General features: G+C 39.1%; 1 protein-coding gene across 1 annotated transcript in view; it reads left to right on the top strand.

Annotated features, from left to right (window-relative positions):
• LOC125237462 (inositol 1,4,5-trisphosphate receptor) overlaps positions 1–21,634 on the top strand; it is a 136,469-nt gene that overhangs the window by 39,472 nt on the left and 75,363 nt on the right. Inside the window, 7 exon segments of the mRNA XM_048144561.1 lie at positions 9,444–9,563; positions 14,695–14,812; positions 15,528–15,640; positions 16,455–16,685; positions 18,640–18,752; positions 20,061–20,201; positions 20,804–20,888. Coding sequence (XP_048000518.1) covers positions 9,444–9,563; positions 14,695–14,812; positions 15,528–15,640; positions 16,455–16,685; positions 18,640–18,752; positions 20,061–20,201; positions 20,804–20,888 — 921 coding nt within the window.

Raw genomic sequence — 21,634 nt, 5'->3', positions numbered from 1 at the left:
AGATGAAAATGCTTCGCTGGGCGGGTGGCGTGACGCGCTTGGATAAAGTACGAAACGAATATGTACGAGGTTCCTTTAAAGTTGCTCCGATAGCAGAGAAGGTCAAGGAGGGACGACTAAGATGGTACGGACACGTCATGAGGCGAGACGATAGCTATTCCGTAAAAACTGTGCTGAACATTAATAGCACGCAGCAATCGAGAGGTAGAGGCAGACGACCTTCAACTTGGTGGTACACTGTCGAAAGGGACCTAAAAACCCACAATATCCCGCCGTTGACAACCCGGGACAGACCGGCCTGGCGCAAATGCACAAGAAGGCCCGACCCCAAATGAAGTTGGGATTAAGGGCAGGAAGAAGAAGAAGGTGCTCGTTTTTTTTTTCATGTTTTTTTTTCAAATTTCTGAAAAAAACATTTGGTTTTTTTTTTCTCTTTACAACCCTACAATATCCCGGCATTTGCCACGGCTCATGGGACAACTAATCCCAAGATTTACCGTAGGCACTAGTTTTACGAAAGCTACTGCCATCTGACCTTCCAACCCGAAGGGTAACTAAGGCCTTATTGGAATTAGTCCGGTTTCCTCACGATGTTTTCCTTCACCGAAACGCGACTGGCAAATATCAAATGACATTTCGCACATAAGTTCAGAAAAACTCGTTGGTACGAGCCGGGTTTGAACCCGCGACCTCCGGATCGAAAGTCGCACGCTCTTACCGCTAGGCCACCAGCGCTTTTTATTACACGTGCGTACCTAAGCTATATTCTCCTTTAATAGAAGATATCTGCGGGTACACTTCGACCCATGGGGGATCTTTTGTGCAATTACCCCCTACGATCCTAAGATTTTTCAGCTATTTAGGAGTTTCTCGACCATCTCCATGTGTCTGGTAATGAGGCTCAAGGGGAGCTCTCTGAAGTCCTTTGGTTCTAGGGAACCTGCTCCAAAGTTCTTTATTCTTTGTCTGGCGAGGGCGTGACATTCGCACATTAGGTGTCTGAGATTAGATGAGATATTATTCATTAGTCTTGAGTTTTTCCTGCCCCGATTATTTAGATGGGTGCGCTCAGCCGAATTTGTTAGCACAGCCAAAATCCTGTAGGGTGAACTGTGCGCGATATTTCCGGACCGTTTTAAACACAAGAGCGTAGTAATTCGTAGGTACTCAAAAACACCAGCAACGCATTTGCAGCCCCTCCGGTATTGCAGGTGTCACAAATACTGACCTAAAGGTACTGTTACAACACAGCGGGCAACACCGTTGCCAACTTGCCAGCAATTCACATACCATTGCCGCGTTTGCTCCATAGTTAGTGGGTGCGTATTGAATGAATTCCTGGCAATTGTTTTGCCCATGTAACAGCACTGTAACCTTGTAAGATAATGTTTATTTAGAAATAGTTATAACATAAGTTAGGTTCGTAGACCGCGAACAACAACATTTAAATTAAAATATCTCTTAAATTACACTTCGCTAAACACAAGTAAATGATCCGCATTTCGGCCTTCTTTTGATCCGTACCAAACGCAATACGCCGTTTGCCAGGATCTCATAGTTAATATTGCCACTATATTTGCATAAAGTTTGATTAAGGAATACATAGCTTATCTCTATAGTTTGAGAGTTCAAAGTTCTATTTCTGATGATATTTTGCTATCGGGAAATTCGGTAATGATGCTTTTAATATAATCGGGATTGGTTTCGGGACTTTCGGGCAAGTAGTTTCAATTTGTATAATGTTATCAATATGACGTGATGTAATGCTTATATTGATTTCATTTATTAGACTAAGAATATACTAAACCGAGGCTGCATAGTAATCTAGGCCTTACAGAAATCGAGCGTTGCGGAGTGTGCCATGTGGCCCATCCATACCGTGACACCTAGCTGGGTATACTCGTAGACCGTTTAGCGCAACTTATATTTTTTTTGTAACTAGTTTGTAGATAGTTTTTGGTATGTATTTTGTGCTAGTAAATGCTTTTTCTTTCTTTTTTTTTCTTAATGCTGCATTACTGCAGTAGCTCCTTATTTTGCAGCGGAAGCGGGTGGCTATGGATAGTTATGGACGTAATCGAAATCATAGCCTAAAGTCCCCTTTCAAATTTTATTCATTAGATTTGATACATATTTGTAGCTGTCAATAGTGACGTTTTTTGTTTTATAAATGTCAATTCCGTAATTGACAGATCATTATCATATCAGAAACAGATCCAACTATGACACCTGTCTATGTGTATTTTAATTTTACATCTAATTTAATTTGACATTTGATTTAAATTTAATTTGTTTGTGTTATTTGTTGTATTTTTTTTTCTAAATCTAACAGTAGTACGGCCGGTTTCCATCCTTTCTTGGTAGATATTACGCGAATTCGCACGAAGCGCTTTGTTTCTTCTTTCCTTATGCGCACTGCCAAGGAATGGAATTCCTTACCGGCGGCTATATATTTCCGAACTCATATAACCCGGCGACCTTATTCAAATCTAGGGTGAACAGGCATCTTCTGGGCGAGCTCACTCCATCGTAGGCCACTTCTTTGCCTTTGGCTAGTCTGTGGTCAAGAGTAAGCCCATTCATAATAAACAAAATAAAAAAAAAGTAACAGGGCTATATGATTGTTTGTGATGTAATTTGGTTGTTGGATCAGGAACAGCAGGGTACGTAGCCAAATGTACAAACGCTCACGATTAGAGATGTGCCGAATATTCGGTAAATATTCGGTATTCGGCATATTCGGCAAGTTTATCAATTTTTGTATTTACCGAATAAACAAAGTAAATAACTAATGAAGATCTTACGTATTCCAATGGATAATAAGCTCCTATTTTAGTACCCATGAGTTTTGGCCCGCGTAGTAATTCGTAGGGCGTAGGTCAAAAATGTATAATGCCCCGCTCTAAAAGTTTGTCCATTTACTTTCCACTTTTTTTTCCAACCCCTTAGTTGCCAAGAGTGGCACTGAAACTTGAGTAGTTTCGTGTGGTCTGCCTACCCCTTTATGGGAATACAGGCGTGAATAAATGTTATGTTATGTTATGTTTTTTTTTTCGTCTACTTTTCCAACACGAGTATAAAAAGCAAACATCAAATATATTATGAAAACGTAACTTTTTGTCTTCTAAATCACAGAACCAGGCCACCTGAATTGATTTAGATTCATTATTCACTATTCTAAACTGCCGTCGGGAATTAATTTATTAACCCAGTTCTATCACCTTTCTTTCATTCAACTCTTTAATATATTTCGTCTGTTTCTGTTGATTTTAGATCAAAGAGATTTGAGTGTGGCATTGTTAGTTTGGGAGCCGCATTTCAGTTTAAAAAAACTGGCCAAGAGCGTGTCGGGCCACGCTCAGTGTAGGGTTCCGTAATTTTCCGTATTTTTCTCAAAAACTACTAACAAAACATTTTTTTTTTTTCACTTTTTATTTTACCACTTTGTCGGCGTGCGTGATTAATATACATATTGGTACCAAATTTCAGTTTTCTAGTGCTAACGGTTACTGAGATTATCCGCGGACGGACGGACGGACGGACGGACATGGCGAAACTATAAGGGTTCCTAGTTGACTACGGAACCCTAAAAATCTCATCGATACGGTTTGATTAGACTTATATTGACCGAGATATAGACCGTGAATACGTTTTATATTGAAAAAAAAAATATTTTTTTAGATATTAATGAATCTAAACTATAAGGCAATGCAATAGATACTTTCTATGTCTTAACCCTTTACCGCATGAATTAAAAATATTTGTTGAAATTTAAACTTTAATACTTAGTTCTTTCATCATAACTTACAGTTCAACATCATATCGGTCAGAATTGCTTCTTGCATTAAAGGGTTAAAAGTTTGCTATTGAAATCATTATTCCGACAATTTAGTTTATCTCATATAAGCCAGTTCCAAGTTATGACAGTTCAATAAAAACAACGAAACTCTTAGAGAAATGGTAGGCTTTGCTGCTAAGACAAGCCATCTTCGTAGTGCTCCCAGATATCCAATAATAAGGGCTAACTTTTATTTTTAAATTTTTCAAGAGTTTATAATGTAATTAGTCATGAATTTAAACGTGATTGTTAGGTGGGTGAATCAACTTTTTCTTGCTTTTTGCAAGAATTGCCCATACTTATTATTAGCTCTACTTTTGTGAGTTTTAACCTGGCCATCGTGAATAAAGATCCTTATTTTTATTTTACATTAAGGGAATAATTAAAATAAAACAAACATTTACAATTAAATCTATATGTGACCCAGTGGAAGAGACACTTTTTTCATACAAAAGTGAGGGACAGCTATGTCCACTGGGTCACTGCTCGAAATAAAGTAATAAAATAGCAAATCCTATAAAAACATGATGTATTGCATAGCTTGTATATCTGTTTTTAATATAATAAGTATAAACTAATTACAATAAATACAAATTAAATTTTCTGACCACATGTAGTCGAAGTATGCGCAATTTTGCTGGCAAAGAAAAGTTGATTCACCCAGGTATATCCAAAGAGGATCGAGTATTATAGATAGTTACCGTCGAAGTAAAATGTATAATCACAGTGCATAGACTGCCATCTCTTGACAAGCTTAAAAATATGTGTTAAAATGTCAAATATTAATATTAGCTCCATCTAGCTGAGCGTCCCCAAAGGTCTGTTGCCATCTAGGCCACTGTACCTTTTTCTGTATGGTACTGAGGTACGTTTTTTTCTTAGACTTTATCTGTCTATACGGAGTTTTATATGTCTTTGGGTATAAGTTTCTTAAATTTGAATAAGACCGAGTTAAAAATAGTAGATGGAATTTAAATTCGAGTTGTCAGGTCGCTCAGAATAGTAATAAATAACTGTATTTGAATGTTATGGTAAACAGCTTGATCTAATAATAGATCAAACTTGCAGATGCTATAAAAATGCTGTTTTTTTTTTCATATTTTATATGAGTTGTTTAATATTTTAGATTACCGGACTGGATGATGTGTTAATAAGTATATCATTGCACAAAGTCTATAAACGCTTATAAAATTAATTCTGGTAAAAAAAAATCTTAATCTCATTTTAATAAAAGTACCTGGGCGACCGAGCTTCGCTCGGTTCTATTTTATTATATCACGTCTTTAGATAAAATAAAAACTCTTATAAATACAAAAAAAAAATATTTCTGGCCGGGTTTCGAAACCCTGACACTTGCGATGTGGCTGCGTGCGAATATTAGACCGACTCTCTTACGACTGAGCTACGCGCCGTCGATGCGCGCCGACGAAATTAGCGACTATATTTTGCGTTTAGTAACGCGAAAGAAAAAATAAAAACTCAAAAATTCGCGTTTTCTGGGACCTAAGGCTAAGCTAAATCGATTTTTCACCCCCGAAAACCCCCACATAACAAAATTCAGCGAAATCGTTAGAGCGGTTTCCGAGATCCGATTACACCGACGATAAATAAATATACAAGAATTGCTCGTTTAAGTCCGCTTTCCCACTATCCGATCCGATGTCGGATGTCGGAAGGATTTCAAAATTTCAATAGAAAAAATCCAAGATGGCGCCTATACTGTATGGGATATCGGTCCGACATCCGATATCGAATCGGATAATGTGAAAACGCACTAAATGTATAAGATGTCATGATGTATACACGTTAAACTTTCGTGAGACATATTCACATAATTAATGAAACTACGGTTGTACTCAACATTGTCGGTTGTAACATGTCGCAGCAATAGCAATATAATAACGTGAGTACAACCTTAGTTTCATTAATTATGTCATGATGTTCACACCATCATATAATCCCTACTCCACAAAAAACCGGCCAAGAGCGTGTCGGGCCACGCTCAGTGTAGGGTTCCGTAGTTTTCAGTATTTTTCTCAAAAACTACTGAACCTATCAAGTTCAAAACAATTTTCCTAGAAAGTCTTTATAAAGTTCTACTTTTGTGATTTTTTTCATATTTTTTAAACATATGGTTCAAAAGTTAGAGGGGGGGGACGCACTTTTTTTCCTTTAGGAGCGATTATTTCCGAAAATATTAATATTATCAAAAAACGATCTTAGTAAACCCTTATTCATTTTTAAATACCTATCCAACAATATATCACACGTTGGGGTTGGAATGAAAAAAAATATCAGCCCCCACTTTACATGTAGAGGGGGCACCCTAATAAAACAATTTTTTCCATTTTTTATTTTTGCACTTTGTTGGCGTGATTGATATACATATTGGTACCAAATTTCAGCTTTCTAGTGCTAACGGTTACTGAGATTATCCGCGGACGGACGGACGGACGGACGGACAGACAGACATGGCGAAACTATAAGGGTTCCTAGTTGACTACGGAACCCTAAAAAGGGTCTAAACTACTCAACATTTCACCCAAATATCCTTCGCCACACTATTATACGTCTTATTTTCTAAATTTTACGATAGAAAAAATAATTTTCAATGAAATTAATGAACTGACATCTCCTTCCGACATTATAAAGAAATCTCTCTGAACTAAATCAGAGTTACGTCAGGCTAAATTGAGCTTTAAATCAAGGAGATAAAGAATGAGTGTTCGGGATATTAATGGATTCATTCATTCATTTAGACGTTTATGTCCAGGATTAATATACCTCGTGAACTCTGACTAATGATATACCTTATTTCAAGAACATAAGGTACAAAGATAGTCAAGTTAAGGGCTTACTCCGAATACCCAAGTTCCCAAAATCGAAAAAATCTTTATATTTTACTTTGATAGAGAAATATACCCTCGATTAAAGAACTAACGGTGCGCGCGGTAGGCCCTTTTGACACAATTTAAGTGATCAGTTGTAAGTTTTATTTCCATGGAATAAGATATGTAGGTGACGGTAATATTATTTTATTTTATTTTTTATTTTATTTTATTATTTATTTATTACAATAATTAGCACTAACAGTTAAACCTTACGTATTATTAACGGTTTGTTTATGAATGCGAATGATGCAGTGACTCGTTTCGGATTTAACACATGTGTGCTTCGGTTATGGGATTATAGCATTTTGAGGTTACGCGTTGAATATGTATTATTCTAATAATATAGGTGATTCAATATAATTTTAGTTTTGAACGGATTTGGAAGACAAACGTAAAACTAATTACTATAACTTTAACTAAGGCTGACAAAGTATATTTTTTTTACACATGTAATTAAAATTAGCTAATTACATTACATAATCTTCTTTGTTTTACAATGCCCATAAATCAATAAATGATGAAAACAGGCAGGCAAGCATGGTCACGCGATAAATGATAAAACATCAGGCCGTCCCTATTGCACTATTTGTAAGTGCCTGGTGTCAGAGCAAAACAATCAATCCATACTTCCATACTATCCATACTTCCATACTAATATTATAAATGCGAAAGTAACTCTGTCTGTCTGTCTGTCTGTCTGTCTGTCTGTCTGTCTGTCTGTCTGTCTGTTACGCTTTCCCGCTTAAACCACGCAACCGATTTTGATGAAATTTGGAACAGACAATCTTTAGACCCTGAGACAGAACATAGGCTACTTTTTATTTCGAAAAAAAGGGATGAAGGGGTTGAAAAAGAGGTTGAAAGTTTGTATGGGATTTCTTAATTTTAAATGATAAAACCATGAAACTTTATATTTAAGCACTTGATAAGAAATCATTAAACATATATTTAAAGTCACATACAGGTCGAACGCGATTAATTAACATTATTTTTAGCTTTAAAATAAACATGGTGGGAAATAAACATTAACTAAAAGCGGGTAGATTATATTTATTTGTCTACCCCGAACATTTATATAAATTAATATCGGGTAGTTTTGTGTTGTTTACATCTCCGGTGACATTTTGCTGGGACGTCAGTCTTCCGCGACCACGGCCAGTGCAACCTGGCCGAAACGTTGGGAAAAAAGGTAAAAATAATGTTAATTAATCGCGTTCGACCTGTATGTGACTTTAAATATGTGTACAAAGCGCGAGAACTTAAAGTGTTATATCATTAAACATCTTGATAAGGGATAGGGATAGGGATAGCGATAGGGATAGCGATAGGGAAAGCGATAGGGATAGCGATAGGGATAGCGATAGCGATAGCGATAGCGATAGCGATACGGATACGGATACGGATAATATGGGTATCGTTAGCGGGATACGGATAATCGGTCGGCGGTCTCTTACAATCAATGTGCTCTAAGACGATCGTTGTTTGCTTGCTTGAAGATTACGTTTGCGATAAGTATAAGCAAAATGTAAAAAATTGTAAGGGATAATAGAAAAAAGTACTTTTTACCCACCGATCATAGTGTCGAAATACGGGCTATGTGGGATGTTTATAAAGGTTTCCCCAGCGTATGTAGAATTACCTACGCTGTGGTCGATGTGTAATATTTCTACAATCATTGCAAGCAAAAGTATTATGTGCATGTGCAATCGAAATAATCGCAGATAAATATACCTACAGAGAAACCTACGGTCCCTACGGATCCAAATGAAAATCTTAATGAATACTTTTATTACGCGGGCGAAGCCGCGGGTAAAAGCTAGTATCTCTAAATAACTGTTAAAAAACGAAATCCCTTTCGACCTACATACCTAGATAATAGATATCATTTAAAATGTCGTCAATTATGTACGAATATATTCATCGTGATAGCTATATTTTAGGAAACGTGATTGTGTATCTATAAAAATAGCTTTATCAAACTTCCTTTTGTAGGCGGTTATTTATTAGTTATTATGTTTACATAAGTACTTACCTAATTTTAATCGCTTATTCTATGATTTACAACTTAATATGTAGATATACTCGTAGGGCATGCGCGGATCCAGGGGGGGGGTCATGGGGGTCATGCCCCCCCTCCCTGGAGCCTAGGTTGGCCATACAAATAGACCACGTGACCCCTCCTCTGGGGCCTGGGCCTTTACCACGTGACCCCCCCCCTGGGCACGAAGCTGGATCCGCGCTTGTCGTAGGGTATACACCCTATGTCTTTCTATTACTGTAAATACCGAGTATGTGTAAAAATGTGATTTCATAATTTATCTCAAATTCACTTTTTGGGCGGGTAAACGGATCCACGGGTACCCGTTCATCTCCGCTACACGTGACGTGAGTGAAGGATCGGACCGAATGGGTAATTAAGATCCGTGATTTCGTCTATCCGTGTACACGAAACCCGGACACTACCGGACACTCCGGTCGCCTTTATGGCAAGCTTATTTTTGTTTCTAGTGTTATAATTATGGCTATCAGAATTCTTAGTGAAACAGTCTAAATTCTTAAAAACATAAATTATACTATCATAAATGTATTGGGAAGCTACAGTTAAGATATTAATTTCTTTGAAGAGTTCTGGAGGGGTGGGGGAGGGGAGGTCAATGTGTACGCCCAGCCCAGATGTAATATTCTAATATTTCTAATTATTGTGTCTTTTGCAGCACGCAGCAGAGATAGAAAAGAAGCAAAATGAGTTGGAGAACAAGAAGTTGCTGGGCACCGTCGTGCAGTACGGCAGCGTGGTGCAGCTGCTCCACGTCAAGTCCAACAAGTACCTCACCGTAAGTTCTCTCGGCTTTTCTACTCCGTAGCCTTACGAGTCAATGTACACTGTCTGTGAGCCTGTGAGTCACAGCACCGCCACACCTCGGACACTGGCGATCAAATATATGAAAGAGGAGCGTTCCTAGCACACAGTCTTTCCAAAGCCTCGACAAAAATAAGATTTAAAAAAAAAAGTTCGTGTAGGTAAACGCGTACTATGCTTGTATGAGTGAAATATGAGGTCGACTCAGGGTTCGAAAATATCCGATATTTATAATAAATATCAAAATATCGGATATTTATGATATATATCGGATATATATCAACTTTGATATATATCCATTTTGTATGGAAGGAATATTATTATTTTGTGCATTATTTATGAATACTACTTTAGATAAGGAAAATCTACTAAATAACATAACATTTAGTAGAAAAAGAGTAACAAAGACATAAAAAGTATATTTTTATCAATGTTACATTTTTTTATCTATTTATATCCATTGATATATATCGTCGAACCCAGCTGGATATATATCCGATATATATCGGATATATATCTTGATATATATCCTCGAACCCTGGGTCGACTGTTCGCGTTTTTGACAGGCGGTAACTGTGAGGTAACCGAGTGGGGGTGGGCGGCACTTTCTGCGGGGAGCGGGAGTGGCCATACTGTACGATAGTACTCTTTATTATACTGTGTCCGTAGCCTCACGAGTCAATGTACCTGTCTGTGAGCCTGTGAGTCACAGCACCGCCACACCTCGGACGCTGGCGACTGTTTCTATACTGCCATGCGTGCGCGTGCAGCATCCCTGGTGCGCAGGGTGCGCGCCAGCCCCAACAGCATCCTACAAATGATAGCGGACAGGGTTGACTGTCCCTATTTAGCGCACTGCGAGGGATTGCATTCCTCAATGAGTGTTGTGTTGTTTTAAATTTAAGATTGTATGCACTAACTAACCCCTTAGTTTGTAAGTCCTACTAATAACATATGTGTCTATGGTTACACGAAATAAAAAAATATTAATTCATTCATTCATTCATTCAAATCTAAGAGGATCGAGTATTACAGAGAGTTACTGTCAAAGTAAAATGTGTAATCACAGTGCATAATAGACTGCCATCTCTTGACACAGGCTTAAAACTTTTGAACCTCAGTTTTGACAATTTGGCCCATATTCTTAGCTTGATATGTGTTAAATTGTAATTATTATTTTAAGACACCTTCACATATTTGTATGCTGTTTGTACACGGCTAAAAACGGTGAACCCAACGAATGTTTACTTCTTTAACATATGTAAACCATACCCTATTTTTTCAAATAAATTATTTGTTTGTTTGTTTGTAAAAATCAAACTCATCAAATTCAAATTCAAAATCATCATTTATAGGTAAATTCTACCAGCCAGCTTAAGACATCAAGTTAAAATTTGTATGAAATTACTTTACACTCACATAAAATGCAATTTTGCTATCTGTTTTCGAATAGCAAAATGAGCCTTTAACAGTTGGGGTGGTGAAAATACCTTTTCGGTATTCAGTTATTTATTATGTGTAAACGTTATATTTTGTTTTTGCAACTGTAATTGAAAACGGGATATGTGAGTAAGGAGGTCTGGTACCGCCATCGGAGAGTATCAGAAACGTAACCATAACCATAGCGAGCCACCTCCACAAGATCCGATTTTTCAGTGAGAGCTTGATCACGTTCACGCCAAAAAAATATCGAAGTACTAGCTTTTACCCGCGGCTTCGCCCGCGTAATAAAAGTATTCTTATTGAAACGTTTACAAAAAATAAGATTTTCATTTGGATCCGTAGGTTTCTTTGTAGGTACATCTGTCCGCGATTATTTCGATTAAGGTAAAGCGGGGCAATTCTCGACTGGGGGGCCATTGTAACTGATCTATTTGCTGTACGGTCCGGTTTTGGCTGACTGTACCTTACACATATTACTATTGTTTTTAAAGAAATTCTTGCAATGATTGTAGAATTGTTACACAGCGACCATAGCGTAGGTAGTAGGTACGAATATGTATGTATTTTACCTATATAAATATTTATACTGGGGAAACTTCATACGACCCACATAGCCAGTATCTCGACGCTATGGTCGGTAGGGTAAAAAGTACTTCCTTGCATTATCGCTAACAATTTTTTCCATTTTGCTTATACTTATTGCAAACGTAAACATATAAAAGGCAAGCAAAACAACGATCTTCTTACAGCACATTTAATGTAATAGTTATTACGGATGCAGGATACTCGCCGATGCCTACTTACTAATCCCTTCCCACTGAGCCACCTGCATTTTACACTTCCTAGATATCGATTGCCGACCGATTATTCCGACCCCAATCCCTATTCTTATCCCCGTCCCTATCTCTATCTTTGTCCCCGTCCCCGTCCCCGTCCCCGTCCCCGTCCCCGTCCTCGTCCCGTCCCGTCCCTGTCCCCGTCCCTCCCCTATCTCTATCCCCGTCCCCGTCCCCTATTTTTATCCCTATTTCTATCCCTTTCCCTATCCCTATCCCTATCCCTATCCCTATCCCTATCCCTATCCCTATCCCTATCCCTACGCCTATCCCTATCCCTATCCCGTTCCTGTCCCTGTCCCTGACCCTGTCCCTGTCCATGTCCCTGTCCCTGTCCCTGTCCCTGTCCCTGTCCCTGTCCCTGGCCCTGTCCCTGTCCTTGCCCCTGTCAAATTATCATGCTAGGAGGTGAACTTTGAAAAATCCTTTCTTAGTGCTCCTCTAAGGAACTTCCGTGTCAATTTGAAATCTCTTGAACCAGAAGTAAAGATAAAAACTAAAGCTATACTTATGGCTATTTTGGATATTGTAACCCCATTGCACAACAACAGGGGAGAAAATTTCTTTTCCACCTCATTAGATTTAATTAAAATCGTTGTATTTATCGTGATCAGCGACCCGGTCAAATTTTCAAAAAACCTGAAACATGTATTTAGTCATATGTCTTTAGGAATCCTCCTGTGAAGTTTCGAATAAAATAGTCAAACTAATCTTGTTTCCCCATACAAACTTTGAACCCCCATTTCACCCTTTTAAGAGGAGAATTTTGAAAAATTCTTTCTTAGTGCTTCTCTACGCCATATAAGGAACCTATGTGCCAAATTTGAAATCTCTAGGACCAGCGGTTTCGGCTGTGTGTTGATATGTCAATCAGTCAGTCAATATCTTCTTTTATATATTTAAACCCCATTGCACCACAACAGGGGAGAAGGTATTTCACTTCCGCCTCGTTAGATTTTAAAAACGTTGTATTTATCGTGATCAGCGACCCGATAAACCATAAAAACGATACCCATATTGATTTTTTGACTTTATCACCCCCTTTTCACCCTTTTAGGGGTTAAATTTTCAAAAAACCTGAAACATGTATTCAGTCATATGTCTTAAGGAATCTTCCTGTGAAGTTTCGAATAAAATAGTTAAACTAATCTTGTTTCCCCATACAAACTTTGAACCCCCATTTGACCCCCTTAGGAGGTGAATTTTGGAAAATCCTTTCTTAGTGCTCCTCTACACTATATAAGGAACCTACGTGCCAAATTTGAAACCTCTAGGACCAGCGGTTTCGGCTGTGTGTTGATATGTCAATCAGTCAATCAATATCTTCTTTTATATATTTTTTTGATATTTAAACCCCATTGTACCACAACAGGGTAGAAGGTATTTCACTTCCGCCTCGTTAGATTTTAAAAACGTTGTATTTATCGTGATCAGCGACCCGATAAACCATAAAAACGATATCCATATTGATTTTTTGACTTTATCACCCCCTTTTCACCCTTTTAGGGGTTAAATTTTCAAAAAACCTGAAACACGTATTCAGTCATATGTCTTAAGGAATCTTCCTGTGAAGTTTCGAATAAAATAGTCAAACTAATCTTGTTTCCCCATACAAACTTTGAACCCCCATTTGACCCCCTTAGGAGGTGAATTTTGGAAAATCCTTTCTTAGTGCTCCTCTACATTATATAAGGAACCTACGTGCCAAATTTGAAATCTCTAGGACCAGCGGTTTCGGCTGTGCGTTGATATGTCAGTCAGTCAGTCAGTCAGTCAGTCAGTCAGTCAGTCAGCTTCTTCTTTTATCATCAAATTCAAATTCAAAATCATCATTTATAGGTAAATTCTACCAGCCAGCTTAAGACATCAAGTTAAAATTTGTATGAAATTACTTTACACTCACATAAAATGCAATTTTGCTATCTGTTTTCGAATAGCAAAATGAGCCTTTAACAGTTGGGGTGGTGAAAATACCTTTTCGGTATTCAGTTATTTATTATGTGTAAACGTTATATTTTGTTTTTGCAACTGTAATTGAAAACGGGATATGTGAGTAAGGAGGTCTGGTACCGCCATCGGAGAGTATCAGAAACGTAACCATAACCATAGCGAGCCACCTCCACAAGATCCGATTTTTCAGTGAGAGCTTGATCACGTTCACGCCAAAAAAATATCGAAGTATAAATTGAAATAGATATCATACACGAAAGAAAAAACGACAAGGCCCACTGGTGGCCGAGCCGGGAATCGAACCCGGGTCTTCAGCTTACGCGGCTAACGTCTTTACCACTAGACCACCCGCCCGCCGTGGTACCCGACGAAATTTCTCTAGTGTATGTTATCTCTGATAAGGCTAGGCGCCTTTTGACCAACTCTAAGGGCGAGCAATTAGTGCTTGCACCTCCTATATGAATCCTTTGCAGGATTACGATATAGCGAGAGAGATGGTGCTGCCATCTATACACCTTAGAGTTGGTCAAAAGGCGCCTAGCCTTATCAGAGATAACATACACTAGAGAAATTTCGTCGGGTACCACGGCAGGCGGGTGGTCCAGTGGTAAAGACGTTAGCCGCGTAAGCTGAAGACCCGGGTTCGATTCCCGGCTCGGCCACCAGTGGGCCTTGTCGTTTTTTCTTTCGTGTATGATATCTATTTCAATTTATAATTTATATATAGTAGTGTGACTACTTGAAAAAAGAACAAATCAAAAAAATATTCAATAAAATAATTTGATTTGTTCCCTAGGTGTAGGAATATCGAAGTATCTTAATTTTTTATTAATTTAATTATCTTTTTCACGTTTATGTAATTTATGTTACTTGCAGGTAAACAAAAGACTGCCCGCGCTGCTTGAAAAGAACGCGATGCGTGTCCACCTAGACGCGAACGGAAACGAAGGCTCATGGTTCTACGTGATGCCTTTCTACAAGCTACGATCTACCGGTGAGTACCTACTATACAACTTACAGGACTATGGGATATAAGCGCGAGTCCTAATAGGTAAACTGGAGGTGCGAAAGTCGCAATTAGATACAAGGATTCAGTGCCTCACTGAGATGACTCTGTGTGGCACTGCAGAGCCGGTTAATTCTGGTCTACGGGTCGCAACACCGAGTAAGGCGCTGTACGTGTCTCGGCTGCATTACTCCGCCGTGGCCAACGAGGTGGTCCTGGACTACGTTCGCCGGAAGACTGGCTACACGCTGAGGGTGCAACAGCTGCAGTCGCGTCACTACGTGCACTTCAGTTCGTTCGTGGTGCGCGTGCCGCGGCTGCTGCACGACACCATCGCGAGCGCAGACTTCTGGCCGAAAAGTGTGGTTTTTCGGCGGTTCCGGGGCAATCTGCCAAACTCTACACCGGGGCAAACGACGCGACGGAGCCACACTGTTCCGTCATCGGCGATTTGGGCGATGACTCATCGCCCAAATCAATTGTACAAACAATACATAACATCAGCGAGTTGAACCAAACAATTCATACTGAGATTTCTAGCAGCTCACTCACCTGGTGTCAATGCTTTCAACGAGGACTCGGTGGTCTTGGTACTGGACAAAAAAGACACACAAGGTGTGAAAATTTAGTGGGAAAATGTTTACTTCCACTCCACATTTCTTTCACCAATTACGAACGATGCTGCAGTCTATTTGTTTTTCAGGTGACAACGTGGTGGTGGGCGATAAAGTAATAATGAACCCTGTGAGCGCGGGGCAGCAAGTTCTACATGTGTCTTCCAACCATGAACTACCTGACAACGCTGGCTGTATGGAGGTAAGAACGTATTTATTTTAACTTTTTTAAACGATATATTGACAATAACTATTAACTTTTTTATCATTTTCAATCAAAAGTACAGGTTGTCAAACTACCAATCTAATTGAACATAACTTTATTCGCTCTAGACGATTTATTTTACTCACAAAAGTACCCGAGAATATTTCAATCGAGGGTCTATGGATATCGTTCCTCAACTCGCTGACAGAGCGGCAGCTAATGTTCACGGCGGTTCATTTCACATCGCCTTATTCAATAAATTCAGCAATTATAGCCAGGGACGATTGTTTTGGTCAAAGTGGTCATGGAGTTTTGTTAATGGCTCGAGGGCTTTTACATGGATCGGAAAGCATCTATAGGCTACTCGTACTTATTATTAGGCAGTTCGACGCTTGTTTCTCTTTCCACGGATGCATTATTCGATGCTTTAAACGCTTACATCTTATTAGGCAGTTCGACGCTTGTTTCTCTTTCCACGGATGCATTATTCGATGCTTTAAACGCTTACATCTTATTAGGCAGTTCGACGCTTGTTTCTCTTTCCACGGATGCATTATTCGATGCTTTAAACGCTTACATCTTATTAGGCAGTTCGACGCTTGTTTCTCTTTCCACGGATGCATTATTCGATGCTTTAAACGCTTACATCTTATTAGGCAGTTCGACGCTTGTTTCTCTTTCCACGGATGCATTATTCGATGCTTTAAACGCTAGCATCTTATTAGGCAGTTCGACGTTTCTTTCTAGCTACATCAGAATTCAGATCTAGAAACTTATCTATATATGTATAAACAATCGTTTGTTCTTCCAGGTGAACGTAGTAAACTCCTCAACCTCCTGGAAGGTGACCCTCTTCCTCGAACACAAAGAGAACCAGGAAGAAATCCTCAAAGGCGGAGACGTGGTCCGTCTCTTCCACGCTGAACAAGAGAAGTTCCTCACCATGGATGAGTACCAGAAGAGGCAGCATGTGTTCCTGAGGACTACTGGAAGATCTAGTGCTACTGCAGCCACCAGCAGCAAGGCTTTATGGGAGATTGAGGTCAGTAATCATAGAAATTTTAAGTTCACCAAAGGTAGATACTAGAAGATAGACTCTTCCACGCTGAACAAGAGAACTGCCAGAAGAGACAGCATGTGTTCCTGAGGACTATTGGAAGATCTAGTGCTACTGCAGCCACCAGCAGCAAGACATTATGGGAGATTGAGGTCAGTAATCAAAGAATTTTAACAAAGTTCACCAAAGATAGATACTTGAAGGTAGACTCTTCCACGCTGAACAAGAGAACTACCAGAAGAGACAGCATGTGTTCCTGAGGACTACTGGAAGATCTAGTGCTACTGCAGCCACCAGCAGCAAGACATTATGGGAGATTGAGGTCAGTAATCAAATAATTTTAACAAAGTTCACCAAAGATAGATACTTGAAGGTAGACTCTCCACGCTGAACAAGAGAACTACCAGAAGAGACAGCATGTGTTCCTGAGGACTACTGGAAGATCTAGTGCTACTGCAGCCACCAGCAGCAAGACATTATGGGAGATTGAGGTCAGTAATCAAAGAATTTTAACAAAGTCCACCAAAGATAGATACTTGAAGGTAGACTCTCCATGCTGAACAAGAGAACTACCAGAAGAGGCAGCATGTATTCCTGAGGACTACTGGAAGATCTAGTGCTACTGCAGCCACCAGCAGCAAGACATTATGGGAGATTGAGGTCAGTAATCAAAGAATTTTAACAAAGTCCACCAAAGATAGATACTTGAAGGTAGACTCTCCACGCTGAACAAGAGAACTACCAGAAGAGACAGCATGTGTTCCTGAGGACTACTGGAAGATCTAGTGCTACTGCAGCCACCAGCAGCAAGACATTATGGGAGATTGAAGTCAGTAATCAAAGAATTTTAACAAAGTCCACCAAAGATAGATACTTGAAGGTAGACTCTCCACGCTGAACAAGAGAACTACCAGAAGAGGCAGCATGTGCAGCCACCATCAGCAAGGCGTTATGGGAAATTGAGGTCAGTATCCAAAGAATCTTGACCAAGTCCAGTCCACCAAAGATAGACACTAGAAAATAGACTCTTCCACTCTGGATAGGAGAAGTTTTTGACCATGGATGAGTACCTGGAGAGACAGCATGTGTTCCGGGGACTACTGAAAGATCTAGTGTTACGGCTGCTATCAACAGCAAAGCACTGTGGGAGATTGAGGTCAGTATTCTAAAGATTTTTTTTTATGAAATAAGCAGCAAACGAGCAGACGAGCCGCCTGATGGGAAGCAGTCATTGCCGCCCATGGACATCAGGGGAGCCACTGATGCGTTACCGACCCTTAAGAATCCGAAACCTGCTTGAGAAATCGTTATAAAAATATCAAACTAAGGGCGGATTTGTTTGATACAAATTATATAGTAGATTCTGTATAAAATATGGTCCTCGACAGCAGCCATCCCTAAGGCTGAAAGTAATGAAAATGAAATATTTAATTTCAAGTAGGCATATTACAATGCGCATATGAACGTCAAATAAAGCTACGCCGGCTCTAACCCTACGCCTCAGCCTCAAAAAGATTTCAGTCCCCCCTCAGTTGGAGGGGGGTATCCACTATGGGACCGGCAAGAAACTCGGCGGGCAACTTCTTTTCAAAACATTACATTTTATAATTAACATGCATTAAAGAACAAGATACAATTTAACATTCAAAAGTGTTCAACAAATGAATATTACACTATCATACTCGTATACATGATCATAGGTTTGTATGCCTCCCTTTTTCTCCAACGCGAAGAAAAAGGACGGCATGTTGCCTATGATCATATTTGTATGATAGTGTAATATCGGCCTACTTCACGATTGTGATTCTTAGTGCATTTTCAGATTATCCGATTCGATATCGGATGTAGGACCGATGTCCTATACATTACACGCGATCGTGTATTGTTTCCATTGAAATCCTAATGTGAAAACGGACCTATTTTCAATGTTTCCTTGCAGGTGGTCCAACACGACCCGTGCCGAGGCGGCGCGGGTCACTGGAACTCCATCTTCCGATTCAAACACTTAGCTACCGGACACTACTTAGCTGCCGAAGCGTGCGTGAGGCCACCGTAAGTCTATTTTTTTTAATCGACTTCAAAAAAGGAGGAGGTTCTCAATTCGACAGATTTTTTTGTTTTTGTATGTATGTTACTCGATATCTCCGAAAATCGTGGACCGATTTTCAAAATTTTTCTTTTGATCGAATGGGTATACCCCCGAGATGGTCCCATTGGCTGGTGCCAATGGGACCATCTCGGGGTCCCGACTTGGTAGTCGGGGTCTGATCCCAAAAATAATTGATTTGTTTATAATTGGGATGTTTAGATTATTGCAATCCGATAAGAAATCTGAATTCAAAGGTTTATTATTTTTGGCTTTTTAGTTTCTGCGTGTTTTGTAACACGCTTATTTTTGAAGGCGGTTTTATTTTTTAAGTTTACACCTTTAAGCATAGAGGAATGAGTAAGGGGAGAGTTGTAACTCCATACATCAGTAAATGCGGGTTATTTGTAGTGACATCTAGCGACAATCACGCGTCAAATAGCGTAAATTATCAGTACTGCTACTTGTCAATAGATGTCGCGACGAACGAAGAGTCTAATGCTCACCAATTTTTAGCTAATTTTACAATAGTATTAATCAGTGTTCTGTTTTCAATTCCTTCTGATTATAATATAAGTTGTAAACTGTTCTAATATTTAATTTTTAGCAGACGAGACACTGTTGACACCTAGTGTCGAGTAGTGGTACTGATAATTTACGCTATTTGCGCATGATTGTCGCTAGATGTTGTTGAGTTTTACACTTTTGAAAAACTTATCATTAACTAGCTTTTGCCCTCGGCTGCGCTTGCGTTAGAAAGAGACAAAAAGTAGCCCAAAGTAGCTCCATCCCTTTAAGTATCTCCACTTAAAAAATCACGACAATTCGTCGATCCGTTTTGCCGTGAAAGACGGACAAACAGACACACACATTTTCCCATTTATAATATTAGTATAAGTATATTAGTATAAATAATGCTTACAGCAGTCACACCTCGGACACTGGCGATCAAATGTATTGAAAGAGGCGCGTTCCTAGCACACAGCCTTAGCTCGTGTAGGTGAACGCGTACTATGCTTGTATGAGTGAAATATGACAGGTCGACTGTTCGTGTTTTTGACAGGCGGTAACTGTGAGGTAACCGAGAGGGGGTGGGGGGCACTTTCAGCGGGGAGCGGTAGTGTCCATACTGTATGATAGTACTCTTTATTATACTGTGCAGCAGTTTTGTTATTTTCAACTTACTGAATGTTATAGCCCATTTACCTTAACTTATGAAAATTTTGTTATGTTCTCGCAACTTTCATAACCAATTTTTGAATTTTTCATTGCAGAGACGCGCCATTAGACACAGGGGAGCCAGCCTACCAACTAGTGTCGGTGGCACATTCCTCTGAAATAGCCACGCTGTTCGAATTGGACCCGACCACTATGACTCATTCCGACGCCCCTGTACCACAGAGTAGTTACGTAAGGTAACGTCTGTTCAAAATATAAAATAATACCAGGGGCGATATAATACTGGGGCAGACAAAGCCCATACAACAAAGCTTATCCCTGATTTTTTTAATACGGTGGCAAAAAAGTACGCGGTCCACCAGATGGAAAACGGTCACCGTAATCTATGGACGCCTGCAACACAAGGAGCGTCACATGCATGTTGCCAACTCATTAGAACTATATGGGCCTTTTAGGCTTAAAACTAGATGGCGCTATTTTGCAGCCTGGAAGTGGAAAATCATATTTTCCCCAAATAATTTTGCTTGTTTTCATTTTTTATAAGAACAAATGACATGCTTCTTTATTTTAGTATCATGATTATACGTCAATATGTCAATACACATTTTGAAAACAATAAATTTGTAGGCATCATGGTTATGATAGTATTTAATAGGTGGCACTAAAAATTGAGGTACGTCTCTTAGAAGATTGTAAACCTTATATGTATAAATAATGCTTGATAATCCCTTAATCTACACATTCTTAGGACTTAAAAAGCTTAAATCGAGAGATGATGTGTGCATTTGTGAAATGTCTCGTTTTTGGATAATTTTACATGAATAATTTTCTGTTTTAGATTACAACATCTATGCACGCACACATGGGTGCATTCGACTTCAATACCTATTGATAAAGACGAAGAAAAACCTGTTATGTCGAAGGTAATATATCAACTTTCATTCAAATTTATTTTCTCTTCATTCAAACGAAAATAATGCAATTTTGATATTAATTTTGTCAAGAAAGAGCTACTAGCGAATAACTATTTGCTTAAAACGAACGAAATTACCTAATAGATCATTTGGCGCTATCAGTTTTTAAAAGACACATACAGACTCGACGCTTTTAAGGGCTGCTTCCAATATCTCGCAACCGACTGCTGGAATAATATTCCTCCACTATGCCAGCAGAATTATCAATACTTCATCCAAAACTTGTCACTGGACACGGCCACGTCCTCCTTCAGCTTTGCGGTCGCGGCTGCCGCTCTCGCATTTGCGGAAGTGCCGCAATCTAATAGACGCTGCTTAACCCATCATAATATTGATGTCACAGGCTATTGATGATGATGATGATGATCTAAAAAAAGTGGAGCGTATTGCTGAACCAAAAGCCCTTTTATTTAGCTACACCTTTTTTGCTTTTTTTATTGCTACTTCCGTGTTGCAATTGACTCCATTTAGATTAGATTTCTTTATTTCATGATAAAAATTACACTATAAATTTGTTACATGCCAAAGTTATGTTTATCTTCTCATCATGCTCGTCAAAAATTACATTATGAATTGAAAATAATAAAATGAATAGTTTCTCCCAATAAGGATCGTCATTTACAAAGAGTTTACACATAGAGAATACACAAAGCACAATAAAATTAACAAATGAAATAAAATCCGAAATGAAATAC

This window comes from Leguminivora glycinivorella, chromosome 21 (assembly GCF_023078275.1).
Source record: "Leguminivora glycinivorella isolate SPB_JAAS2020 chromosome 21, LegGlyc_1.1, whole genome shotgun sequence".
In the NCBI taxonomy this organism is placed as follows: domain Eukaryota; kingdom Metazoa; phylum Arthropoda; class Insecta; order Lepidoptera; family Tortricidae; genus Leguminivora; species Leguminivora glycinivorella.
The sequence above is the reverse complement of the archived record's forward strand: the minus strand, read 5'-3'. Positions and strand labels throughout refer to the sequence as shown.